Source organism: Periplaneta americana, chromosome 9 (assembly GCF_040183065.1).
Source record: "Periplaneta americana isolate PAMFEO1 chromosome 9, P.americana_PAMFEO1_priV1, whole genome shotgun sequence".
Lineage (NCBI taxonomy): Eukaryota > Metazoa > Arthropoda > Insecta > Blattodea > Blattidae > Periplaneta > Periplaneta americana.
In genome coordinates this window covers 88,871,220-88,898,426 of record NC_091125.1, presented here as the reverse complement: position 1 = coordinate 88,898,426, position 27,207 = coordinate 88,871,220, and the positions used below count along the sequence as shown (strand labels likewise).

Here is a 27,207-nt window from a genome sequence, read left to right as displayed (position 1 = left end):
TATACTTGGCTTGAGAAAAAAAAACCCTTTTAAGTGTCCAGCAATACAATGCCAGAATATTTGAATTCCATTTTTTTCCTGGTAGCACCTTTCCTTTTCAGAAAAATCCTCAAGAAAACGCTCCCCACGAAGGTTTTAGGGGGAAAAATAGATAAGAATCCAAGAAGTTATTTTGAGAGACATATTACATCACTCCATCACGTTATAGTTCTGAATCAAACCGCTGACAAGTTCTCTGTAATCTTCTGTTTTGTGGTTCATAGAAAGTAACAGTTTGTTAAATGATACTTAGGTTCCCAGCATATCGTTGAAACTGGAAAAGGCATATGACGGGATCCTTTCAGCCAACAGAATTATGTGGAGCACAACAGATTTCAGGGGCCCAGTCCTATTCTCCTCTATTTTACCATCAAAATAACACTCGTAAGCTCTTTTAACTAGTGTAGCAAAAATTCGCCTGTGTGCTTTCAAAGTTAACTAACCACAAACGTAACAAAAATTGCTTATATGATTTACACAATATTTCGAGATACGTTTCACTTTACAAGATACTTTTACCATAATTAAAATTACGACAAAGAAAATACAGGTTATGAAACTTGTTTCATTTAAACACCAACTCAACTGAGAATTAATATTAATTTTTACAGTCTAATGAGGAATAAAATTCGCTTTTATGAATTCTGACTTCACAGGCAACAATAAAATTATCTAAAGTTATAGGTGAATTGTTAAAGCAATGAAATGAAATACTTTCTTTCCATTAGTATGTTAAAGACTATTACCTATAGCAATAAAAATAAACCAATTGTTCTAAAATTACAAAAAAGGTGGGTGGTAGAAAAATTCTGACTTTATTTTTGAAATCAGCAGATGAAATTACTGTTCTCCAACCAGGAGATCAACCATGAAAGGAATGTGCTTACTATTGTGTCATCTATTGGAGCGAAGTAGATAGATAATATTACCGTTATAACATCAGTTTAAAAATCATGCGCTCTCCTGCATATGTTATTTCCTGTATGGAGAGATTAAAAGACCAGGAAATTAACTGTGATCTAATTTTGTAACTAGGGTAGTATCAATATGTGTGTGTATCAATGTTATTGTTTGTGCTGTGAGAGCTAGGCAGTACAGATACGAGTACCCACGTGTGTGACATCTTATGACATCAACATTCATTCACAGCATTACCCCGCTTCGTCTCAGTCCCCAAAGACTTTCTCGTGGTTGGAGTACAGTACATAAGAAACAGCAGAAATTTTACATTTAACAAAATCATTGTTGACCAGTGTTACTTGAGCCATAGACACGGCCGGATCAAGACCATGTCATAGCCGACGAAGGAGTGAATGAAAAGAATGTAAAATCATAATTTGAGTGTACTGTGCAGTGTTAGAAAAAAGAACTAGTGGAGGTAATAAAATATAGTTTTGTATCGTTGTATGTCTGATCATCCGCACTGCCTCCTTTCTGGGACTTAAACTGTGAGACAAACCTTTTTTTCTAAGACTGTACTTCCCAATTCGCAATTTTATCCAAAAGTCAAATGGAGCATATCATAATTCTGCAGGCTACTAACACAGTCGTGATCCAGCTTAGGTATAAGTACTAATGTAAATACCCCGAATTGAGCCCCCTACGCTTTCTAAAATCGATTTCATGATGTTAGAAGTGACTATTTAGAGGCGGGCACAATTTAAATGATTGAGCTAACAAATCATTGACTTTGACATACTAGCTATAAGAATATAACGGCTACTTCGTTTTCTTTGTAATTGCTTTTCCCGGAGTACTCCAGATTCCCTCTTTCATTCCACCAACATTCTCTACTTCCTCTTCACTCTATATATCATATGTAACAGTAAAAATAGGTAGGGGTGTTGTCTAGGGATAGTAAGGGTTTCCGACGTTGATCTCGGTTCTAAGGTCGGGCTCTGGGTTCGAACTCGTCAGTAGATCGGACCTTACCTGCAGGTTTCAGGAAGGACGACCTGCCTTTCAGCCTCAAATTCACGAATGCCACCCGGGATATCTGTTGGACTTAGACAGTAATCGCAAATAGGGCCTAAACGGCCCAAGTGCAAGGATCCGTCCTGGATCCAGTTCTCATGAAATAAATCAAATCAATCCAATCAGATCCCAATCGACACATAAATAAATAAATAGATAAATAAATAAATAAATAAATAAATAAATAAATAAATAAATAAATAAATAAATAAATAAATAAATAAATCATTCGATCAATCAAATCAATTGAGCTAAAGAATCAAGTATTTTATCTTAAGGTTTCGATTTTTATGTACTGTTTGAAAATCATTCAAGTCCCAAGGCGCGCCGTGCCGATTAAAAAGGTATTCAATACAAAGAACATTTTACTCGTATAATACGTAGCTTTGACATATTCCGAGTTACAGAAAGACATATTTAGTATATGCAAGAACAAGCCAGACATACGTAATCTTCCTCGGCTATTACAGGCGAACTGAAAATAAAGCCTGCTAAAGCTCCTGACACCAAGAAATATCTGGAATGTGTTCATCCAAATCATCCGTCCAGATCTCTTTTTGATCATCTGACGGCAGATGAAGAAAATGAGAAAAGAGTGAGAGTGAAGGTTGGTTGAAATTCTACATTGTTACGACACAACAGCATTTTAAAAGTAAGTAGATCAACTTACTCATAAAGGGTTGCCAGGTGCCCCGTATTCTATGAGATGTCCCGTATTTGAAGCCTGAAAAAAAAAAGCGTTTGCGGATATTATGTCATAGAAGGCCAACGGGGTATTTTTTTTCAACTTTCTTTTATTCCTTTCCCTAAAGCTAGGCTCTCACTTACCGGAAAAAATTCGTTCGACACATCCGGATTTTTATTCTTTGCATTATTTTAAATAGAACATCGCCCTCTTGGTCGTATCGTCTCTGTCCGCACGACCGGATTCCGTTCAGGATTCTGGCCAGATAATTCTAAACAGATTTCCGAATGGTCCACGATCGAAATGAAAAATGTCATGGCCACGCATGGCAAATATATCAATTGCAAGGCCTCTAGTAATATTAAAGGTATAATGAAATAGCACGAAGGATGACACAAAGCTTGTTTTATTAAGTCCAGCAGTATGAAGAGATTTATAATTTATTAAATTAAAATTACAGCAATGTAATATGGAGAAAGAACGTATGGGATGAGATACGTACATCGCCGATTAGCTACATATTACACTAGTCAGACTTCAGATGTATACAAACAATATTGTTCTTCCTCTCACACATATCAAGTGAAATAATTATAACAATTATAATTATAGTTTATTTAACGACGCTTGCAACTGCAGAGATTATACAGCGTCGCCTTTGCGCCGGAATTTTATCCCGCAGGAGTTCTTTTACATGCCAGTAAATCTACGGACGTGAGCCTGTCGCATTTAAGTACACTTAAATGCCATCGACCTGTGCCGGGATCGAACCCGCAACCTCGAGCATAGAAGGCCAGCGCTATACCAACTAAGCTACCGAGGCCGACTGTCAAGTGAGATGTACTGCCTGATAATACTCGTAGATGTACATAATCAGCCAGAACCTCAATCAGAGGATAGTTTATCATTTAATACCATGTATTTTCCTGTGACATCTCCACACGAGTCCATCTCGTTCACTTTTCTTCAAACTTCTCCCAGAATTACGTGTTTCGCAGAACATTACACTCCTAAGTAAACCACAATCACATAAAAACCATAGGACATATCGTCGGTTTCTTGGTAAAAGTGACCAAGTGACATTCCAAGGCTTCCAAGCATTATGAAAATCTAAGGCATAATTTTATATTAAAAACTAATAATATAGCACATTTACCTTCAAAATAATTTATTACTAACATCTAAAGAAGTACAGTTATCTTTGGATGGATCATTAAACCTTTAAATGCCTTTTCCCAACAATTTTGCATTTTGGACTTGGTCACTTTTACCAAGAAACCGACGATAACTGTATTCATGGATGAAGTAAGTAAAAAGATTTTATTTATAATTCCATAATTTCCATTTCTAGGCTTACATTTTAAGCCAACAGGGAAAATTTGATTTATTTTTTTTTATTTAACTATAGCATTCGAAATTGCCGCCATGATTAGGATAAAACTAATTTTCAACATATTGGTTGGTTGGCAACATAATAAAAACGATATACATCGATAATTTAATTGATAGAAACGCTACTTCCGTTCACCTTTTTTTGCGGCTTTGCATATTTTTATATTTAGAGTGGCTTCTATAATGCATCTGTTCCACATTTATAGTCTAACATAATACCAGGACGAATAGAAGAAATAGTGTACGCACTTCCATGGTTCTATTCGTCCTGACAATACCACAGTCTAGTATATACAGTCACGAAGCTCAATACGTAGGGAATATGCATACATAGATAGTTGCTAACCACTAGGATCGCTGCTATCGCCTCATCACAGACAATGCGAAATAGTACCGGCACAGTCTATTGTTCGTAAGGGTACCCTCAATGTGAGGCAGTTTACTAATTTGTAGAAAAAAGCCGCCCTAAATAAGGGTTCGAAAGATCGGCCTACTAATCAATTCATAAAGAATAATAAGTAAACAAAATTATTATTATATACTAGACTGTGATAATACAAATACTTTGATAATACTAACCTCACTTTTAACACTGCCTTCATTAATTATTACCGGTAAGTTCTTATTTATACACGCTTTAACATCTGTGTTTAGTATCTTTGAGTACTTCAGTAGGCCATTTTTACTATTGTTGAGTTCCGGTCGTGTGTTGTAGAAGGTTTGTGTTCATGTATCTGATTTTAAATTTTGATTAATATTTATTAAGGTAGTGATGAATCATGGTATGTTAATTTCCAATCCGGTATTGTGACAGAAAGAAACCATGAATTATTAATATACATTTTTATTCTTATCATCATAGCATTATCAAAGACATCCTGAGCATTTTGAATTATCATCTTTATTTTTAAATCTTAATATTTTAATTTGCTATACACTTTATTTGTTTGATAAGAAACTTATAATATATAATTATTGTCACAATATGTAGTTTATGTGATTAATGTTTTATGGGCATGATGACAATATTGAGTTTTACCTAGAAGTTTGCTATCATTTTTCAAGATTCGTGTATCATTCACCATTTTTCATACACTCAGAAATTTCTGTTTTCTGTAATTCAGAATTCTTGTGGTCTGCCAATGTTATTGCTCTGATGTTTTCGAATAAAAATGGTGATATATCAAGCACGGTTCTTAAATTAGTGCACATAGCATCAATTAACATTCAAATGATCAACATTTCGTATATGAAAATTTTTCGTTGAATGCTAATGCTATAATATCGCCTTTTTATACAGGGAAATCATTTTATTTTTACTTCAATTTTTATTGTACCTGAGTTTTTGAATGTACTTCAATCCCACCCCCTCTACTAGTAAACTTCCAACCGTTCTTCACACAGAACCAAGCGTATACAGTCAATCGCCTTACGGTCATAGTAAACACAAACAGTACTGAGTTAGTGAGTATACTACGTTCCAGAAATATGTTCGATTTCAATATTGAATCATATTCTCGCACAGATACTGTCGTCCGTTTGCCTTCGTCGCATCCCGGTTTCTCCTACCCTCTTCTGCCCGTCCCTTTGTGGCGGGCTGTCTTAGCTCTTTTCTGAAAACATTAATTTCTGTTAGGAATTGGACGTCTACGTAATATTATACAACAGTTTAAAATAACTTAAATAAAAACCCCTCGTTAAGTAATTAACTGTCACGTGATTCCTCCCCCCCCCTTTCTACGACAAAACCACTTGGACGGACAGTAAATAGCATGTCTGAATAATTTTATCTTTTCGGATCGGGCAGAAATGAAGATTGAATTTACAATACGTAAGGTACTCTTTTATAGAGTAGGTAAACAATTATTTCAACATGAGTTAGTAGTACGAAAGACGAAATTGGTAATTGGAATTAGGTATAATTGTCTATGTGCGATAATATGCAAAAAAGAACTGAAGCCTGTATCGAAATGAACGGCCATCATTTTCAAATATGTGTTTAAATATCCTTATTATGATTATTTTTCAATTTAACTTCATTCTCTATATTGTAGGCTAATGTGCTGTAGAAAGTATAATATGCACTGCATAATGAATACGTCCACATGGACAGCTCAGTTCGAGAGTAAAAACACTTATTGTTAATACTTTACTGTATTTTGATTAAAGAAAAACCTAATGAAAATTATCAAACTCAAAATCGCGATATTTCCTACTTTACGTATATGGATGAACTACTTTTCATCCCTCCTATACCTAGTAAAGTGATTTGTTTGTATCTTACGCCAGTATCATCGAACTCCAGTCGTGGAAGAGGGTAGCAAACGGTGTTTCCGGTTCACAACCTTTAAGCCAAAGGTATAGCCAGGTTAATATTAGAAATGTTAGTAAAAATAAAATGATGTCCCTGTAGTATTAATCAGAATGTTTGGGTTTATATCAGACTTAAAGAAGTTTCTGCTGTTACAGTAGCTGAAAGTTATGGATAAAAGGACGAGAAGAATTATATTCAAGGCAGTGGAGTTGGTAAGTCTTAGAATCAATAATAACAAAGCTAAAGTGATAATAACGGTATTGCACAGAGATCCATTTGTAATTTGAGAGCGGTTGCAGCGCGCATCGTTGCACTAAGGCCGTGTCTCAAACTTCAAGTCCACCCTACACACTAGTGACTAGCAACTAGATGACTTGTAAACTAGGGAGCTTTGGGCAATGTTTCATTCATCTTCTGAGTGATGTGTGAATTATGTCAAAATTATTATTTTACGATTTTTTCCTATATAATATTTCACTTCAGGAATACTGGACAAGATCAACTGGACAAACATATTATTGGGTAGCCAGACAACAAGTGTTGAGTTTGTCTATAGCAATATATTGAATGAATGAATGAATATTGACTTTCAAATCTTTAATCTTTTTAAAATGATGAAACGCCTATATTTACATCTCAGATAGTGCTTGCACTTGGCTTCTGTGAAGTAACCTAACCTAACCTAACCTAACCTAACATAACCTCGACATTTTCTCGCCCTCTCCTACCATGTGCGAAATATCGAGAGCATTGAAACATTGCAGTGAGACGCTCTGATGAGCGGGGAAGAACGGAATGTTTAGTGTTCAATCTCGAACAAGTTCGCAATTCCAATCACTGTTTATCACTTTTTCACTGCCTAAGATCACCGTGATCATAAATGAGCGATCACAGATAGAACAGTTATCACAAAAGAGCAGTTTATCTCATCACTAGTAAACACAGAAACTCGAGACCGATCGCTTCCATAATTAACAACTGTTTATTGTTTCCCATTGTTGCAAATCTCGCAAAAGCTTTTCAGTTTTGCACCATCAAAAAAAGCTGGTAAATTTTGGGAACAAAGAATATTATCAGTATTTCAATGATGCTGACTTTATATTTTTCCAAATTTCAATAAAGTATACTGAAATTAAAGTGGCTCGATTTTTTTTTTCACTGAATGTACAAACAATAACAGCATTCATAAACTGTTGAAGAAACTGAATTGATTGAGAAACGTGTGAAACATTATAATGTACGTCTCACTTTATCAAACACTAATTCTTTTGTTTTACTTATTTGAGTCCAGGAATTGTATGAATTTATTTTATTTTTCTCGCTTTTTTCAACCAGCATGCGTACGAACGCATAACATGCGAGGTGTCTACAAGTGATTGCGGCGGTTAAAAAACCACTATAGGTAGACTACAGTATATATTATTTAACATAATTATGATCACAAAGCTGTACAAACTCTACAGAAAAACTCTCCAAATTTTTCTGACGCTTTACAAATGCTGTATATGTGCCCTTCTAGTGACTTCGCACACATCAACTCTGTAATCAAGTTCGTCCAAAACTCGATTTAGCGTGTTTCTCTGTCAATTTCAACAAAGGCGTTAATGATGCAAGCACGGAGTTCTGGTAGATCAACCGGTAATAGTGAAACAAATACTGAATCCCTTAAATAACCCAAACAAAAAGTCACGAGAGTTAAGTCGGGAGAACGTGGAGACCGTGACGGCAGTTCGTGACCATCATTCCCGATACGACCAATCCATTGGTTTCGTAGTTTAGTGTTTAGGAAGTTACGAACGTTCGTGTTCAACACATGAGGACGATCCACTGATTTTCCTTTATATAGGCACCACGTAGATGTTTAACTTTTCATACCATCGTCGAATGGCGTTGGCGCTGCCTGGATCTGTATGGAATTTCGTTGCTTGATCTTTCTGTTAGAAAATTTATAAGTTCATCATTTCCAACCATCTGAAAACAATGTACGGATGACTTTCCACGCAAAAATATATAGTCCACTTCAGGGAACACATTGTTTCTATCGATAATATCCTCCTTACTCCAGGTAATGTTCCTTTTAGACTGTCTAACGTGCCTCCGAACTGCTGTGACATTGACTCGAATAAAATTAGATGATGGTATATGCTTTCTCACTGTTTGTCGTCATCTTACAACTAGTGCTCTCGCGGCCGCAGATGGAAATGTAATTATGTTTATCCAAACAAAACTTTGAGAAATGTTATTTATAACACCAAACATGATCACCATGTTTTTACTAATTAAGAAAAAATAATGAAACCGCTTCAAACATTTGTAGACTCTCAGTAGTTTGAGAAAACTCGACTAGACCATAAACGTACCGTCTCGTGTTGATTTCTCATTTTATTTTTCAGATAAAGATAGTCACGCTATTTCAATTAGTCAAAACTTGCGTTCTTTTATTTATTTATTAAAAAATTATCGCTGACAATTCTACTTGTGAGAACTTTACTTAAAAAGTAAAGTTAAAAAAAATATATGGTATAAAGTGCAAGTTGCTTTCAAGTATGTTGGTTTTCCTCAGCTGAACTTTTCCTCATCGCAGGTGCTGGTAATTGTTTGCGGCATATTATACTACGCAGCTTTGGATAAGGCGGGAGCGAAGAACGTTTTTCGAACAACAATTAAATTCGTGACGGCTTACGCATATGCATGGATCCTCGCTATTTTCCTCATTGTATTCCTGCTCAAGAAAGAAGTGGACAAAGTTGTTGTAAGTTTTAATGGCCTTGTTACACGAGTTCTTCCAGAAACTCGTAACGGAGTTATCCAACCAAATTAAACATATTCGACAGAGGATCAAATGAAAGACAAAAAAATGTAGAAATAACACGGGTATTTGCAAATGAAACAAAGGGTTGTATAAAACTTTCGGTGAAGGTTACCTGTGAACTAACCACTAGAGAAATCGCTGAAATACCTTCAAAATTCCTAGGATTTATAGTATGGAGTGGTGTAAATTGGATGTGATCGCTGGGAGAGTTATATGCCGGCCTAGCCCGTCCAAAATACATATCTTACTTAACTTAATACCAAATTCGTCGTGCGTAAATGAAAAACACCGCCATATTTCCTGAATATGACTTAATTTGTGGCAGGGAATAAAGCAGTTTTCAATGTCGACAACACCTCTCACATAATATTACATACCTAATGTAACCTACCTAACCTAATCTGTCACATAATACACACATACTCTAACCTGTCACATAATATTACACACCTAATCTAACCTATCACATAATACACACCTAATCTAACCTGTCACATAATACTACAAACCTGTAGTAACATTCTTCACGTTTAGGGTCATTTTGTTTCCAAATGCTGTCCTCCTTCCTATATGCCGTGTCGGGAGACATCTAGTGGAAGAAGTGAAACGTGATGGCGGGCGACTCTGTCTCCACTACTCATAATTACATGTAGTTCGTTAAGTGTGTTTTTTGTGCATCAAGAAATGTTGTTGTTGTTGTTGTTGTTTTCTAATGCCAGGCGTTTGACAATGAAGTCATTTGACCTCTTTCACTCCTATATTTTTCAAAGATATTATCATGGTCAGCCACTGAAGCATAGATTTTGAGGTGTTCCGAATCCATTTCTTGGTTTGAGTTGCACAATGGGCAGTTAGGGGACTGATATATTCCAATTCTAAGCAGGTGTTTGGCCAAACAATCATGGCCTGTTGCCAACCTAAATGCAGCTACAGACGATTTTCGTGGTAAATCGGGAATTAACTGTGGATTATGATGCAGAGAGTTCCAATTTTTTCCTTTGAGATTGTGTTATCAAATTTTGTTTGTTGAAGTCTAAGTATGTAGATTTAATAAATCTTTTCACAGAGTAATAGGTAGATTTAGTAACAGGTCTGTAAGTAGCAGTGCTGCCCTTCTTTGCTAATGCATCCGCATTCTCGTTTCCCAGGATTCCACAATGGGATGGTATCTATTGGAATATAATTCTTTTATTGAGTGATATTAATTGAGAGAGCATTTTAGTTATTTCTGCTGTTTGAGATGAAGGTGTGTGTTTAGAGGCTATTGATAGAATGAATAATTTCATATAAAGTGCAATAAAAATTGAAATGTGTTGTGGCTGTGATAAAAATATTTAAAATTGGTTTACAGCATCATACTTTTTTTAGTAGGTTATTTTACGACGCTTTATCAACATCTTTGGTTATTTAGCGTCTGAGCATCATACTGACAGTGATAAAAGTGTGCAATATTAATTTACAGTGGCGGGTGGATGCTCCACCTTGAATAAAATTCCATTGTTACTATATGTGGTTTCGAAGTAAATTTAAGCAATTTGGGACAAAGTAGAGCATCCACCCGCCAATGTAACGACATCCGCCCGCAAATGCAAGGAATATTGCACACTTTTGTCATTGCCAATGTGGCGCTATAAAGCAATTTATTTATTTATTTATGTCTATAACAGAGCAAAGCCCCAATTACAATAGACAGTACAAATGTTTTCTTAGATAACAACAAAAGAAGTTGCTCAGCAATGGCCGAATGAACGAAATGCAGTTTACTGCACAAAAACGAGCGAAATGTGTCTTGTGGTTTGCTAAATTTGAAAGTGTAACGTCTGTTCTACGGCGATTTCAACGAGAGTATGGTGTTCGGAGGGCTCCTAGATACAAGTTTCATATGAACTGGAATGGGCTAGTCCTAAAGTAAATGTTGATGCGCGGTAGGTCACTATAATCTATACGGGCTGTTCATCTTCACAGAGGAAACAGTTCGATCAGGACCATTCCTGGGCATGTCGAAAAACTTTTTCGAACCATAACATGGGTATCGTGTTCCAACAGGATGGTGCACTACCTCACTGGGCAACTGACGTCCGTGATTATCTGGAGGACACATTTAGTAACAATTGGTGTGGTCGAGGAAGGCCAATTTATTATGTGGCCTCCAAATTCCCCAGACCTGACACCACGGATTTATTTCTGTGGGATTTCGTGAAGAATAACATGTATGATCTCAGAGCAAAGATTTTTCTCATCTTTTGAGAAAGTTACTCCTGAAGTGTTACACCTCACGTGGGAGGAATTAGCCTCAAGATATGAACTGTGTCGTGTTGGAAATGGTGGACACGTTGAGATCTAATTTGGACAAAACTCCCATTCTTCTAGAATGCATGTACAAGTTTTTTTTAACATTAAATAGCAATAGTTCTCATTTTAACACGTTTTTATTTGATGTCTTCCCAAGCAGAACACTCTGTATATTTATTTTGTATTGTATGTAGCAATGAATACTAAATGCTTGGTTGCAGACCGTGCTGGTGTACGTGCTCAGCTGTCTTATGCTGGTCTCCGGCGGCGCCGTTATTATAGACGATGAGCAAAAAGGATTTCGAATCGGCACCAGAGACTACTATTACTCTGCTGGAGCCTTTGGAATTATTACAGGAGTCTTGTGCCTTGCTGATGCCATTATATCTTTTTTCGACAAATGAACATGTTACATCTTTTATTTTTCCATATTTATAAAACATTGTTATGGATACAAATTACCAAGTGAATGACTAAAAGCGAAGCTTGCATGCAATTAGGTTACTTTTCTAAATAAAATGTGAATGTTTATCAATCAATTATTAAATTTCAAAATACTGTAAATATGTGTGTTTATTAATTTAGTACAGTAACATCCACTTTAGGTGTATGTCAGTCGTTCATTTTGTCATTCAGTTTATCTATCTGGAAAGATACCAGATATAATCAATAATCATATTACTGCGAAGTGATTGTGCATTTATATTCATATTCATATTTATTATTATCATACGGCTTTCAGGTAATGGTTTCCTCACATTTCTGCATACGGTCCACCACTACCCTTGATTATATTCGATCACATATCCTAATATATTTCTTCTATCATCTAGGCCTATATCTCACCATATCTTCCAATTACCTAAAGTTAAACTCTATTTCTTCCTCCATCATTTCTGATGTACAGTATTTTCAACTCTTTACCTTCTTTATCTCCTCCCCTCAATTCCATTCCCGAATACTATACAATACTGTCTACCTTTCTCTTATATAGAAACATTCTCGTCTACATCTACTCATCCATCTCTACTACTATCATTATCATTTTTCATTACTGTTATCCCTAATTTTCTGTTTATCTTTAAACCTTTTTATCTCTGACTAGTATTCACTAATTTTTCTATTTTCTTATCCTCATTACCGTATTATATTATTTGTCTCATTTATTGTTCCCATGTGGTTGTGCATTTATATGTGTTATGGTTAGGTTAAACCTTTAGTGCAGAAAACGTTAACAGTTTAGCTGGATGTGTATGTATTTCGCGAAAAACATAATTTCCTAAATATATTTATTTACTACGTATGAAACATCTTATACATGTTAATTCAGAAGAAGTGCAGGCATAAATATTTTAGGCGGAGTAGTATAGTAGAGGAGGCAAGACCTGTTCTGTGACCTTTTCACGCGCAATGGCTAAGTCACCAGTAGGTATGGAGAGGGAAAATAAGGGTACTATTCATAGATATTTCGCAGCACGCGCTACGAGCGTACTAAGCTAGCCCCGGCTATCCACTGGTTACTTGTACAGAATTCAAATCATATCATATCGCTAACACTGGTTTATGAATACGAAAAACGCTGATTATCCACCAAAATCCCGCGATAAAAATGTCTATGAATACGGCCCTAAGGTTTTAGTCTGAATTGAATTTCTTTGTCAGTAGATCGTATAATATTAACCAACCGAAACAAACTTTGTTTCTGATCTCCCATGCTTTTCCCTCTCGCGTAGCTCATATGCCAGGTCTCGCCTCTCGATCTGTAGTCAGGAATATTCTGAGTAAGAAAAAGCTCATATCGATCATGTGCCCAATTTTCAATGGGTGTTGAGATAGAGCTGTTGGAACGTCACATACAACAAGCGTAACTAATGGTAAGAAGGATTACCAGGGAGCGAAACTTAGTGCCCGATGGTAGAGTGACATGTGGTTTCAAGTTAACCGTGTTCTAGATTCCGTCTACTGTGTACAATAAAAGGCGGCGTGGATCGTGCCCCGTGTCTTAATTATGTCTTGTATCTTAGTGCTGTGTCATAGTTATTCGCTGTTTACTTGTTATGTGTTGCAGTTGACGCGTAACTTAGCCTACATCACAGAATTTCGCATTAATTTAGAAAAAATCGTGATAAAAATATTATATTTCGTGTTCTATCACTAATAAGTTGTAAGATAATCCCAATAATTTCGTATAAATTGGAAAACGATTTTACGTGAAAAAATAACCCTGTATTACGTATTAGGCGTCAAAATAATGATAAAAAAAGTTTCATAGTCCTACATCAATTTATTCTACATATTATAATTAAACACAACTTTATAACACTGAGGAAAACATTTTTTGTATTATTCAAAATAAAGTAAACACAGTTAATTCAAATGAAGTCCTAAAATACCTAGATAGAAGAATTTTGGTGATTTGCTATTAGACGAATCTTAATCAAAATTCTGAATCCGTAACAAATAAGACTGGCTATTTCTGTCGGTATAACAGCAGCAATAAAAGTATAAACAAAATACCTAAATATCACTATTTCTGATACGAGTTCCTACCAGAATACATTAGTGTGTAACGTGCTTTTCCTATTTACTCCAAGTGAGCCTAGCCACAAACGAGGCAAGTAATATAACATTTACTTTTTGATTTCCTATATTATAATGAGAATGTAAAACGGTAATTAAAAAAATAAAGAAAATAGAAGAAGAAAGAAAGGCTTTACGAGATTGCTGAACCATTGAAAATACGAATATTATTTCACGAAATGTTTTGTCTCCGTTAATGGATACAGTAACATAAAAATGCGAGATTCTCCAATAAAGACAATAATTATATTGTTCGAGAGACAGGCTGTTATACATGCTCTTACACTTCTACAGAAATAACTAAAATGCTCTCTCAATTAATATCACTCAATAAAAGAATTGTATTCCAATGGAATCCTGGGAAACGAGAATGCGGATGCACTAACAAAGAAGGGCAGCACTGCTACTTACAGACCTGTTACTAAATCTACCTATTACTCTGTGAAAAGATTTATTAAATCTACATACTTAGACTTCAACAAACAAAATTTGATAACACAATCTCAAGGGAAAAAATGGAACTCTCTTCATCATAATCCACAGTTAATTCCCGATTTACAACGAAAATCGTCTGTAGCTGCATTTAGATTGGCAACAGGCCATGATTGTTTGGCTAAACACCTGCATAGAATTGGAATATATCAGTCCCCTAACTGCCCATTGTGCAACTCAAACCAAGAAATGGATTCGGAACACCTCAAAATCTGTGCTTCAGTGGCTGACCATGATAATATCTTTGAAAAATATAGGAGTGCAAGAGGTCAAATGACTTCATTGTCAAACGCCTGGCATTAGAAAACAACAACAACACTTCCACAAGTTTTCATAGTTTTGTAATGAACATGATGGAAATAAAAACAGCTGCCAATTTCAGCCTAATATAAAGAAGTTTCGAAAGGTAAAAAGATGCTAATATATTTACGTGCAATTTCATAACAATTTCTAACGTGTAGGACTTGAGGATTTCCCGGCATTGTATATGGAATAATTCTTGTCGGCTTCTCAGCCAGGTAAGTTGGATAATTGTTTCCAAGCTTTCGATGACTATAGCTCTGCCAGCTTCTTCAATCCCTGGGAAAGCTTGGAAGCAACTATCCAATTTACCTGTATGAGAACCCGAAAAGAATTATTCCAATTTCTAACTTAACCGCTAAATCAATAAATAGCGTAGAATTTTCTATGTTCGATATATATATTTGAAAACAGTGAGTCTCACGTGATGTAACTAGGAAGAGTACGTTACACACTACAATATTCTGTTAGGAACTCACATCACATTTATATTGTTTATACTTGTTATACCGACAGAAATAGCCAGTATTATTTGTCACGGATTCAGAATTTTGGTTACGATTCGTCTAAAAGCAAATCACCAAAATTCTTCTACCGAGGTATTTTAAGACTTCATTTGAATTAACTGTGTTTACTTTCTTTTGAATAATACAATCACTGTCTGCTGGATCTCATAATATGGCAGCTTACACTGCCTGCTCAATCAACGCTTATGTGAGAGTAATGAAAAAATTTATTTTGCCCCTACCGTGAATGCTATTACCACAGTCTAGTAAATACAGTCACGAAGCTCAATACGTAGTAAATATGCATCCATAGATAGTTCCTGACCATTAGGATCGCTAATATCGCCTCATTACAGACAATGCGAAATAGTGCCGGCACAGTCTATTGTTCCTAGCACCCTCACAACTCAAGCTTTGTGACTGTATATACTAGACTGTGCTATTACAGTCCCTTGGTAATAAATGAATGTAAGTTGAGACAATGAGCACACTAGCATACTCCTTCTGATTGGTTGGATTCAACCATGACTACCATTAACGTACTGTTAATAAATCTAGAGGAAAGTAACTGGCCACCGTACCCCATTATCTCCTGGCCTAGTTGCCTCATTAATGGTGCTTCGTTGATATCACTTGAGGTTCAAACCTATCTTCGGACAGTTCACTAAACAACAACAATAATAGCATAGAATTTTCTTATATGTTCGAAATATAAATTCATTTCTTTGCAAATAAATTTTATCGATGAAGTAAATCCCTCACCTGTAATTTATAGACTCTATAGTCCTTTATAATGATAGTTGAGACGTTAATCCCATCAACATTTGAAATATGTAATGATTTGATAGCATTGAAAACGGAAAAACAAATCTCCTATGAGAAGTAAAACCATAGACTTGTATATTGTTTATTAAACAAATATGATACGTAATTTTATAATATAATTTATTATACATAATGCATAAACATTATTATTATTATTATTATTATTATTATTATTATTATCATCATCATCATCATCACCGAGAAATAAGGAAAAGCTGTTAGCTTGTATTTACTAGAAGCAAAGCCGTTGTAAGTGCTTACTGGATTATGCAACAAAATAGGCCATGTTTGGATCGTTTGTCTCAACGTGATCCAGCAGGCAGTGAATATGACATGATATTTATTTGACGATACGATACAACACAACACAATGTAATGTAATGTAATATAATATAATATAATATAATATAATATAATATAATATAATATAATATAATATAATATAATATAATATAATATAATGTAATATTATATTATATTATAATATAAGCTTAATTTGGCTGTTTTACTGTTACAGAACCGAAAATCATGGACAAGCATGGAATAATGCTGATCTTGAAAGTGGCAGAAGTGGTAAGAATATTAGATTGTTATTAGATTAGTATATGGTCCTCATAATATGACTTGATTATGTAACTTGTAGTACTGTTTGTAGTTCATACTAAATTACTATTTCTTCTCTATTTCACTCCATTGCATAATTCTGACAACATTTCGACGGATGTACGTATGCTTTTAATTGTTACACGACTAAAAATAGAACTGTCGGATATTGCGACTGTTTATAAACGATTCTACCTTGTTTTTTTTTGCTCTGTACCACAATTCAATCTCTAAAGGAGGGTTACTGTGTTCCGCTTTGGTAGTTTTCATAATATATAGATAGTCCCCATGCAGCAGATTATTCTTTTTTGCTATATTTTGTGTTCCTAGAAGCCGTGCCACAATGCTATACCGGTTCCATAGTTCCATTTTAATTTCATTTCATTATTTTCATAGGTTCCCTCATTTTCAATTAATTTCATTTCTTGTTAGGGCAACCCTATCTTTCTTTCCTTTTTTCTTTCATCCTTTATTTATTCCACTTTTTTATTTTCACAATCACTTCTAGTATCTCTTACTCCTTGAAATTCTCTCTCTTTCTTTCTTTAATTCTTCCTATCTTTCTTTTCCATCTTCCATTATTTCTGTATTTAATTACCGTCAACGCGGGCTACTTTGACCCTTAAGGTGTTACTTGAACCCAGAAGAAAAAAATGTTTTCGTCGATGTAAAATAACAGTTTGGTATCGAAAGTAGTGGCATTTTTTCTCTGCAAACTTTCATCTGTACAAATATTTTCACCTAAGTTACTCCAATGGTAAGTAAACGTTTTTTTCTTCTGGGTTCAAGTAACACCTTAAGGGTCCAAGTAGCCCGCGTTGACGGTACTTATTTCATGGTCACTCTTTCCTTTATTTTCTGTTGCATCACACTAAGTACTTCATACTATTCTTTCATTTTTTTTTCTTCCTACAATTTTCTCCTTATTTTATTCCTTATATTCTTTCCACTTTTCAATATTTTTCTCCTTCCTTCAGTTTTAGTTAGTATTATCTTTCCTTTCTTCTTTGTTAACACTTTTCTTTCGTCTACGTATCTTCATCTTCAATTTATTTTCGTATTATAGTAATGTTCCTATCTTTTTTCTTTGCTGAAATTGTTAATTTCTTTGTATTTATGTTTCTTTTCTCTCATTCACTTGTTTTCCTTTTAACGTGAAACGCCTATATTTGGCCTACGAGCTTGGAAAATATGTGACACTTCTGTGTGAGATGAAGTACCTCGAAGTTGCTAAAGTTGATTATATAGGCAACACTATCACTTTTGTTAATGCAGCAGCCGATAGGTGGCAGTTTCCAAATGAAATGTATATAAATGGAACTGGAAGTTATGACGTCATACGCTGATACGGTAACAGTTGGCAGTGCAAGTGCAAGCTAAACGGCTCCACTTATACTAGGGAAATTGAGTAGGTACTCAAAATAAAATTAAGTAACAAAAAGTAGAAGAATCAAATTACAATATATAAATATCAAAAAGATATGAAACCAAAACGTTCCAAAAAGAGTAGAAAAAATGTGAAAGGGAGTGCAGAGAATATTATAAATCACTTTTTATTTATTTTAATGGACATTCTATTAACAATAAATTTGGTTGCATTTGTTACGTATACGATAGACTGCGATACGAAAAATATCTAAAATCTGTGAGATTTCATACCAACAATAAAGACGTTTCACACAATCCAAGGAGTGTCATAAATCCCATCACATTTCTCTTTTTTTTTTTTTTTAATTTCTCTATTCACTCACTCGCTCACTCACTCACTCACTCATTCACATTCACCGCCACTTTTTGCAATCTTTAATTCACACTCATTCTCACACTCATCCACCCACCATTTATTGTTTTTATTTTTATTATGTAAAATGTGTCCCTATCAGTCTCACTTCCAACAATAAATAAATAATGTCAGGAACAGTGTTGCCAACTCAGAATTCCATTTACCGCTGCACAAGCTTAAAAAAATCGCTAAACTGTACTTGAAAAACTCCAGATTTTTCATAACACATCACTTCCAAATTTGAAATACAAACTACACAGTTTTAGGAACTGGAGAATTTTATAAAATGTAGACTAAATTATGGAAAGTGTGCATCACCTCGTAGGCTCTATGTTCTATGCAAAATCGTATGGACAATTAAATCTGAATATTTTGCATTCAATATCACCTTACATCATTTACATGGAGCTTTCGAACTATCACGGCACTTCTTCCACCCACTCTTTCAACACATTTTTTTTTCTTTCCCCCACACATCTCTAAACTTTTGTACGCGTGGAGTTTTACGCGGCATATTTATTCAAAATTGAATTTAGTAGGTCAAGAAAATATATTGGACACACCAATCCGTTCGAAATCTGATTTCACACTGAGCTGGAGACGTGTCTGCCAACAGTGAGTCTGGTTTTAAGTTTTAAGTATGTCTGTGTTACAAAAACTACAATGCGGAATGATAAATTAAATAATATATAATACAAGACGACATTAAAATGTATGGATCATAATTATGAGTCAAAGAGAAAGGTAGAAAGTGGGAAAGGCTGGAGAATGCTGGGTTTGCTGTGAAAGACCTGCCCATGGGCAGAACACTATGAATGGATGAATGAATGAATCATAATATAAATTATCATAAATGAAACTAATAATTCAGTTCATTAACTACACTTTATGATTAAACATATCAATTCATTTACAAAAACAATGCCTACATGATTAGACTAAGAGTTTAACGAATGTGGCATACCTTATTTGTACAATAATGGATGAGGCAGGAAATGGACATGGTTGTACGAAATCGAGTTATCATAAAACATTGATATTTTATACTCGCACAATGAAAAATTGTGATAATATCACATTAATCTCTGGTTTATGATTAACTAATGTTGTTGTCGGAAAGTGCATATAAAAACAATGTAGGCCTAACATCTTTACAGAAAACAAACTTAAAAATATCGTCTCCCTTTGCCGGAATCATAAAAAAAACGCCAAATAAACAGCTAGCCGCTGACGGTAAAATTCTGTAGCTGACCATAGTCCTGAAAACACCAGATTTAGCTACAAAACCGCTGACTTGGCAACACTGGTCAGGAATCAAACTCTGTTCCAACTGCTGAGACATCAATTATTGTCTTTTGAACTTATTGTAACTGTTCCTGCTGTCACTTAGATGGATCATTATACGTATGTGCACAGGTGTTCGCCTTGTTTTACTTATGTCTATACACGGCTGCTTTGGAGAAGGATGCAAGGTATTTGATTGGTCGAACAGCAGCGTCATATGTGAGCATGTTCGCATTCCCTTGGATCACCGCCATCTTGCTCTTAGGCATTGTTCTCAAGAAGCCAGTGGATGAGGTGGTCGTAAGTATTAAACAGCAGTAGATAAATATACTGAGGTACACACATTCATCTAGAGACAGAAGATTTTAGCTAATTGAAATATAAAATTTAGAATTTCATAGTACTTTTAACGCTAGAATTTAGCATTTTGTTTTGGGACGGAAGATTTTTTTATGCAAAATTTGGTGGTAGAAATTCAATGTCATCATAGGAACATACAGAGCTATTTCTAGGAAAGGTAAAGGAACAAGAAATCTGGTAGTAGGTACAGAGAAAGTAGAGGTTCCGGTCAAAAACAGAAACTGTGTGACATTACTAAGCTGCTTTCAAAACTGAAAATCCAGGAAGACCTTGACATCTATGTCAATCTTTTAAAAAACAATGATGAAGAAGACAAACAGGCTTCAAAATAACCCAAAGGAAGGAAAAGAAAAGGATTTTAGAGTGTGACCCACTTACTTCTGAAACCTGTTGATATAGTATTATTTAAATTGTGTTCCAGAGTATTAAAATACTTTGTCCAGGAAGCCGACATCTATTAAGTTTTGTTTACAATTCCAAAAGCCACCACATTCACTTTGTTGTGTTCCTTATTTCACTGTATCCTATATATAAAAGTCACTGTATCCATAATAAAACTTAAGCTTTCCGTGTTATTTTTATGAAATCATTTTCATTCATTTGATATGGGAACAACAGTTCTTTGTCTGAGACATTAACAACAAGACGTCTCGTCAGCATTGAAATTTTTACAAGAAAACTTTTTTTTTTTCGTTTCCCGAAAAAATGCAAAAAATAAATTTAGTGGGTATTGGTATTGGAAACCTCACTTGTTAATAACTCTCTTTAAAATTTTTCAATACAGTATAAAATAGAAATTATAGAATTGGAATATATCAGTCCCCTAACTGTCCATTGTGCAACTCAAATCAAGAAATGGATTCAGAACACCTCAAAATCTGTGCTTCAATGGCTGGACATGACAATATCTTTGTAAAATATTGGGAGTGCAAGAGGTCAAATGACTTTATTGTCAAACACCTGGCATTAGAAAACAACAACAACAATAACAACGACGACGACAACAACAACTACAACAACAAAAACAACAACACTTTTGTCCACGCATAGCGGTATCAATCCTGCCATTGTTCTTGAAGCAGCAATCGAAATAAATAAATATAAGTTAATACTCACAGATTGAGCTCTGCCTGGTTCGCATTAATATTCTTACCTCCTATTGGCGATATAAGCAGCAAACATCTTTAAATGGTATACTTTCATTTTGTGATGAAATATGGATTTTAACTCATCTGAACCTAAACACATTTTTGACAGGTGTGAATAAAATGACATTATGTAAAAAACATTTTCCAAAATTTAGAAATATAACTTTACCTGATGAGTTTTCTGTTACAAATCAAGATACTTTTAGTACTAATAGGAACATTAATAATTTCAATGCAAGGCACAAACTGGATTTCCATTTACCGTCTATTACTTTCATTGTCTATTCATTTATAATGGTCTTCAATGCACTGCCTAATAAACTCCTTGAAGGACCAAGAGGAAAATTGCATAAAATACCTTTTCCCAAGCCTCCTTTGTATTATACCATGTTACTAAATATCTGTAGATGCAATAACTAATGTTTGTGTCGTTATGACAGTTATCTTTAAATAACTTGAAAATGATTAGTGATATCTCAAAATAGATTCCACTACTGTTTTTTTTTTCCAGAAAATTTCACATGATTTTGAGTACCTACATGGCCCCCTTTCCATTTAAAATTTCAAAATGGCTGCTTTTGAGATAGCTGAAGGCTAGAATCGAATGTGTCACTGGTAGAGCATTTGGTCTTACAAATACTGGTAACACCTATAGTAATCGAAAATCAAGCATATGGAAGATATTTATATCGTTCCAGCCTATAACATTGTAAATAAAAATAGACAAAGTGCAATTTATAATTATTAGGTATATATCTTACTCTTTTTGGAGTGATGATAAATCGGGGTGTATTTGGACTTGAATATGGCAACTTTATAAATCTCGTACACGCATTGTTTCAAATCCATCAGTTAAAATAGTTGTGTGTTCAATATTTCCTAAGTGAATATTAACTTTCTCAAGTCATTAATGAAAATCCTATTTCAACTGAAAGGCAGCGGAAACATTTCATTTGTACGTAGTTCATGGAAATGACCTTTTTAAAATTGGATTTCTACATAACTTTAATGACAATTTAAGATGGTATAGTAGAGACAGTAAACTTCAACAATGTTGAAAAGATTTCTTCTTCTTAAGAATGTGACAAGTATTTTAAAGCTAATAATTTATATACTACAGTGTGTCCGAGGTAAAGATAAACATAAATAACAGCGTATAATATGATAATTATTATTGTACGTTATAATTGTGTAATGTAAAGCGCAATCGATAGAAACTCTCTCCGAGATTTGTTCTGCTACACTTGTAAAGTGATTGTTACGTCACCTGCCGCGCAACGCAAAAACGGAACGAGGACAGATTATGGATTAGCCATTTCCTCTTCGGTCGAGATGTGGACACCACAGCGTAAAATTCAGTGCGTGCAGAATTTAATCAGTTACTTGTTATCAGCAGGATCAACGAAAGGAATGGAATGTGGATCCTTCCACAAGCAAATCCATTTACAAGTGAGACAAATTTACGAGAGATTGAAAGCCTGATTTCGAAAACAGGGAAACATCCTAAGAACATGTGATCAAGTAGACTGTGGATCATCTAGGCCTGTCATTCGCTAGAAGTCCACGTGAGTCAATTAGACTGGCTAGTAGGAAATTGCAAGTTCCTCATTCAACAGTTCACGACATTCTTCACAAGCGTCTTCGTCTGCAAGCTTATGAACTCCAACTCTTTTATCGCCTTAACACAGACGATCGCCACAAGAGTTGATTTCGGTGCTGAGATGATTCACCATATCGATTGAAATCAGCATGCACTGCACTTTATGCTGTGGAATCCACATTTCGACTGACAAGAAAACGACTGATGCATAACCTGTCCTCATTTTCTTCCTGAGCTTGAGCGGCAGATGACGCAACAATCACGTTGAAAGTGTGATTGAATAAATCTCGGAAACATTCCCTACCGATTGCGTTTTCCGTTACAAGATTATAATGTATATTATTCTCACATTATACGCCGTAGTTTACCTTTAGCCCGGACATCCTATATTTATAAAGGAAAAAGTAGAGGCAAACATTAATTTTTGAACGGTAGTGTTGATGTAATTAGTGCTGTCACTCACTCACTAGCTAGCTAATCCGTTTCAGAACATACTGGTCTGCGTATTGTGTGCCGCGTGGATGATCGGAGGCGGCAGTGTCTTGGTGGAAGATTTCAAGAACGAATTCCCAGGCCTTCAATCATCTATACGCGAACTCAACCTATCTGCTGGATCCTTCGGTCTCATCACAGCAATTGTGTTCATAGTCGATGCTGTGTTGGACTACCTGGATGCTTAAAGATTGTCTGGTGTTTTGTTTCTCACATTTCTTCTGGTATGACATTATAGAGATAAATTTTGCAGTTTGGCTGACTGAAAACAGTTTTCAAGCTTGACCTTTTGTTAAGTTACATTTGTGTGTACAATGTTCAATAAATTATTAAATGATGCTCAAGTCCTTTCCTATGTATATATTTATTTTCGTACAGTTTGAGCATTGTTTTATGGATGAATACTAATAGGATGCGAAACTTAAGAACTTTGCCATTTCAAAAACAAGAGGCGCTAATGTAGAAATCGATCTTGCTGGCATCTGTTTTAAATAAAAATAACTAACTACTTGATGAGCCTAGAAGTATACATATCTCCAAAGACTACAAGTCCTTCAAAATGAAGTTGGAAGATTAATTTCTGGAGGAGATTACGACATTCGCATTGTTCAAATACATGAAGATCTTGGTCTTAAGTATATCACACAAGAGATTCAACTACAGCCAGCACTTTCTACCTTCAAACTAGTGAAAACTTCAATCCAATTATATCGAACTTAGGACATTATGATTTTCGAAATTTCAAGTACAAAATGCCTAAAAAAATTTTAATAACAACTCCGTGAATAAATAAAAACACCTGGTATCATGACCGCTTCATTGGATTGCGGTGAAGTGTTATCATCCCGTGATCATACGGTTCATACTTCATGGAGCAGGCGTGAGCGAGAGCTCGAAACTGTGTTCTACCATCAATGAAGAGAGTGACTATACCTGGTAAGGTTTATCTTGTCTCAGTAGCAATAAAACCAAGTTCCTTCAAATGAGGGTGAAGATTATAGGAGGGTTGCAAATTTTCAGGATTCCTTTCAAAATCTTTCATTGTACAGGCTGCCGGAACTCAGTTTCTTGAAAGACAAGCTCAGTGACGGAACTACACAGTATGAAGAGAGATATTTTGTTATTTTATTTTGCGCTACAGAATGTATCAACTAGTCCCTTCCGCCACTGGGTGGATGGACGGCACCGCTCCACTCCCCCATCGCCATAACAACATAGACGAAGTAAGACATATCTCCTTTCTCTCTCTTTTCACAGGGAGACAAAATACATCACACAGCCTTTAGAAGTATACAGTGACGAAAGTATGGACCGTGAGTAACATATTCCCCCATCTTCCTTCTAAATCCATATAATTTAATTTAAATAATTTAGATTTCTATTCCTCTCAACTTCCACTAAAAATTCATATTGGAGCTAACAGGAAGATGAAAGAAGATTGTGAGGATCCTGGCACATACTGTATTTTACACTAACTTGTCAGTTATAACACAACTTATTAAAATAAAAAGTAAAAGTGCTTATAAAATATTTGAAAAAAAAAATAGTCTTTTTCCGCTTCATTTTTCATATTTTATTTTAGCTATCATATACCAATTGTTAATTTTTTTTTAAATCTGAAGGGTACTGACTATAATAGTGTTATATTTAACCTTAATATATCGTATACAAAAACATTTAAAAATGTAACTACACATTTACGGCTTAAGAAGTTAAATTTCTGTTATACATGCTGTCAAGGAAAAATATTTTAAATTTGCTCTGTTTTGTTACTGTTTACTTACACAGAAACTCTGAAATTAAAAAAATAATATAAACATTTCGGACTTAATTTGACTTCTACCATAGTCTACTGAAATTATTAGCTACATGGATTAATTAAAATACAGTTTACATTAAATTTAACTAAGATATTGAATTCAGAAACATCTGAATTTACCATTATACTAGAATGAAAGATAAAAGAACAATAAAACAATCTTTAAAATATAAACATATATATTGATTGCTCATATCAAAGATTAATTCCTTTAAGTCTGAGGACTAAATATTTTCTAAAATGATACGATGATAACATTTCTGGACTAGAAGGAAGTATCATTGTGTCAATACTAGTATTAAGTAGCTGTGAAGGAATTTACTTTACGACAGTTCTCCCATTTCTAGTAATATCGATATCAGCTGTGAATATAATTAGCATCGGGCATTTTTCCCCGTCGTTTCTTGTGTTGCAATATTTTGCGTATATACAAAGTTTTCTATTGTATCGGCCTAGTGTACACACGTCGATATGAACTAATACAAGTTTCCATAGAGACAATTGCGACAACATTGTAGGGGTCTTTGGAGGGGAAGCACCGCCATTCCCATACAACATTCTATACGGAAAACTTGGAAGTGTTTGATAGTGCTTTGTTGAATTTGTGTCTATCCCCCCAAAAGTGACTGATTGTTGAGGTAGGTGGAATTAGAAACTGGTACGAGAAAATATGATACTAACAGATAAACTTCAATAATTGTTTGATATAAAAATCCTGCTTGTAACAAAGTTTTGCTTATTTATCTCTTTTGGACATTATCGTATGGAATAAACATCGCGATAAAATAATTGGACGTGTCGCAGTTACCAATTTAAATATATTTTAAATAATATAACTTCTCAATAAAAAATGCAAGAGTTTAACTTTATATAAGAAATTCTACAATGAATGTCTTGAAATTTAACCGCAGCAAATAAGAAACTACTTCACATTATAAAATGCAACCTGAATTTCACTCTTATTTGAATTCATGCAGCTAATTGGCATAATTCGTGTTATATCTATAAAATATAATAAGTTCTTCAGAGATCTTTTGGATTTATTTATTTATTATTTAGTACATGCCTGCAGGCTAATTAAAATAATCTCATTTTTAATGTCTAATATATTATAAAACAATAAACAAATTTGCTTATACAGTGTGTTAAAAAAGTATCCAATGTTTTAGGATGTGATAGTATGCATCAAAACAAGAAAAAAATGTCTATTAAACATGGGTCCTACAATTCTCTTACTAATCAGAGCTCGTACCCTCAGGCTTCTTTCTTTTCCCAAAACTCAAAACGCATTTGACTGGGAAGAAATTTTCATAAAATTAAGAGGTTATTGCAGCAGAAGATTTTTTTTTCTAGACCTCGAGGAATCTGTGTACAAGGATGGAGCATTGCATCACCGGAGGACCAAGTGTGTGAATTTCAGGGGATTATGTTGAGAAATAAAGGTTGTTTCAGAATAATCCTAGTTTAATATCTACGTCAGGCTGTGAACTTTTCAAACAATTCTCGTACATCATTTCCTATTTAAATGTTTGCTTAATAAAAATGAAATTTGATATAATTTAATAATCATAATGATTTATGGATTCAATATTGAATAGATTAAAAGTTTTTAATACCTTAGAAAACTCTGCTCAGCCGTGATACTGATCGTGCTTGCGATATTCCTTCTCCTTAAGTGGTAGCTATTACAGGTTACCCAACGTTCATTTTAGGTTTTTTTCCTTCAAAATTCTCCAAAGTTCGTTCAACGGAACGATGAAAAACAGAGTGAGACAAGTGGCCAGCAGGCTTGGAGCTCACGTAGACTCGATGAAGGAAGTTAAGTCATTTTTTGTACAAATGGAGTTTTGTTCTTCAAGTGAATATACAAGTTGAATTCTATAAGCGGGTGTGCAAAAAAAAAAAAA

General features: G+C 34.6%; 2 protein-coding genes across 2 annotated transcripts; both read left to right on the top strand.

The window, feature by feature from the left end:
- Nucleotides 1–6,528: 6,528 nt before the first annotated feature.
- On the top strand, nt 6,529–12,056 carry LOC138705677 (uncharacterized). The gene is made up of 3 exons (XM_069834258.1): nt 6,529–6,616; nt 8,989–9,156; nt 11,730–12,056. The coding sequence occupies exons 1-3, from the start codon at nt 6,572–6,574 to the stop codon at nt 11,910–11,912; spliced, it is 396 nt and encodes a 131-aa protein (XP_069690359.1). The 5' UTR covers nt 6,529–6,571; the 3' UTR covers nt 11,913–12,056.
- Nucleotides 12,057–16,518: 4,462 nt separating this feature from the next.
- LOC138705676 (uncharacterized) lies at nt 16,519–23,813 on the top strand. The gene is made up of 4 exons (XM_069834256.1): nt 16,519–16,583; nt 16,729–16,784; nt 20,014–20,181; nt 23,478–23,813. Exons 2-4 carry the CDS (start codon nt 16,740–16,742, stop codon nt 23,667–23,669), a joined length of 405 nt encoding a protein of 134 aa, XP_069690357.1. The 5' UTR covers nt 16,519–16,583; nt 16,729–16,739; the 3' UTR covers nt 23,670–23,813.
- Nucleotides 23,814–27,207: the final 3,394 nt, after the last annotated feature.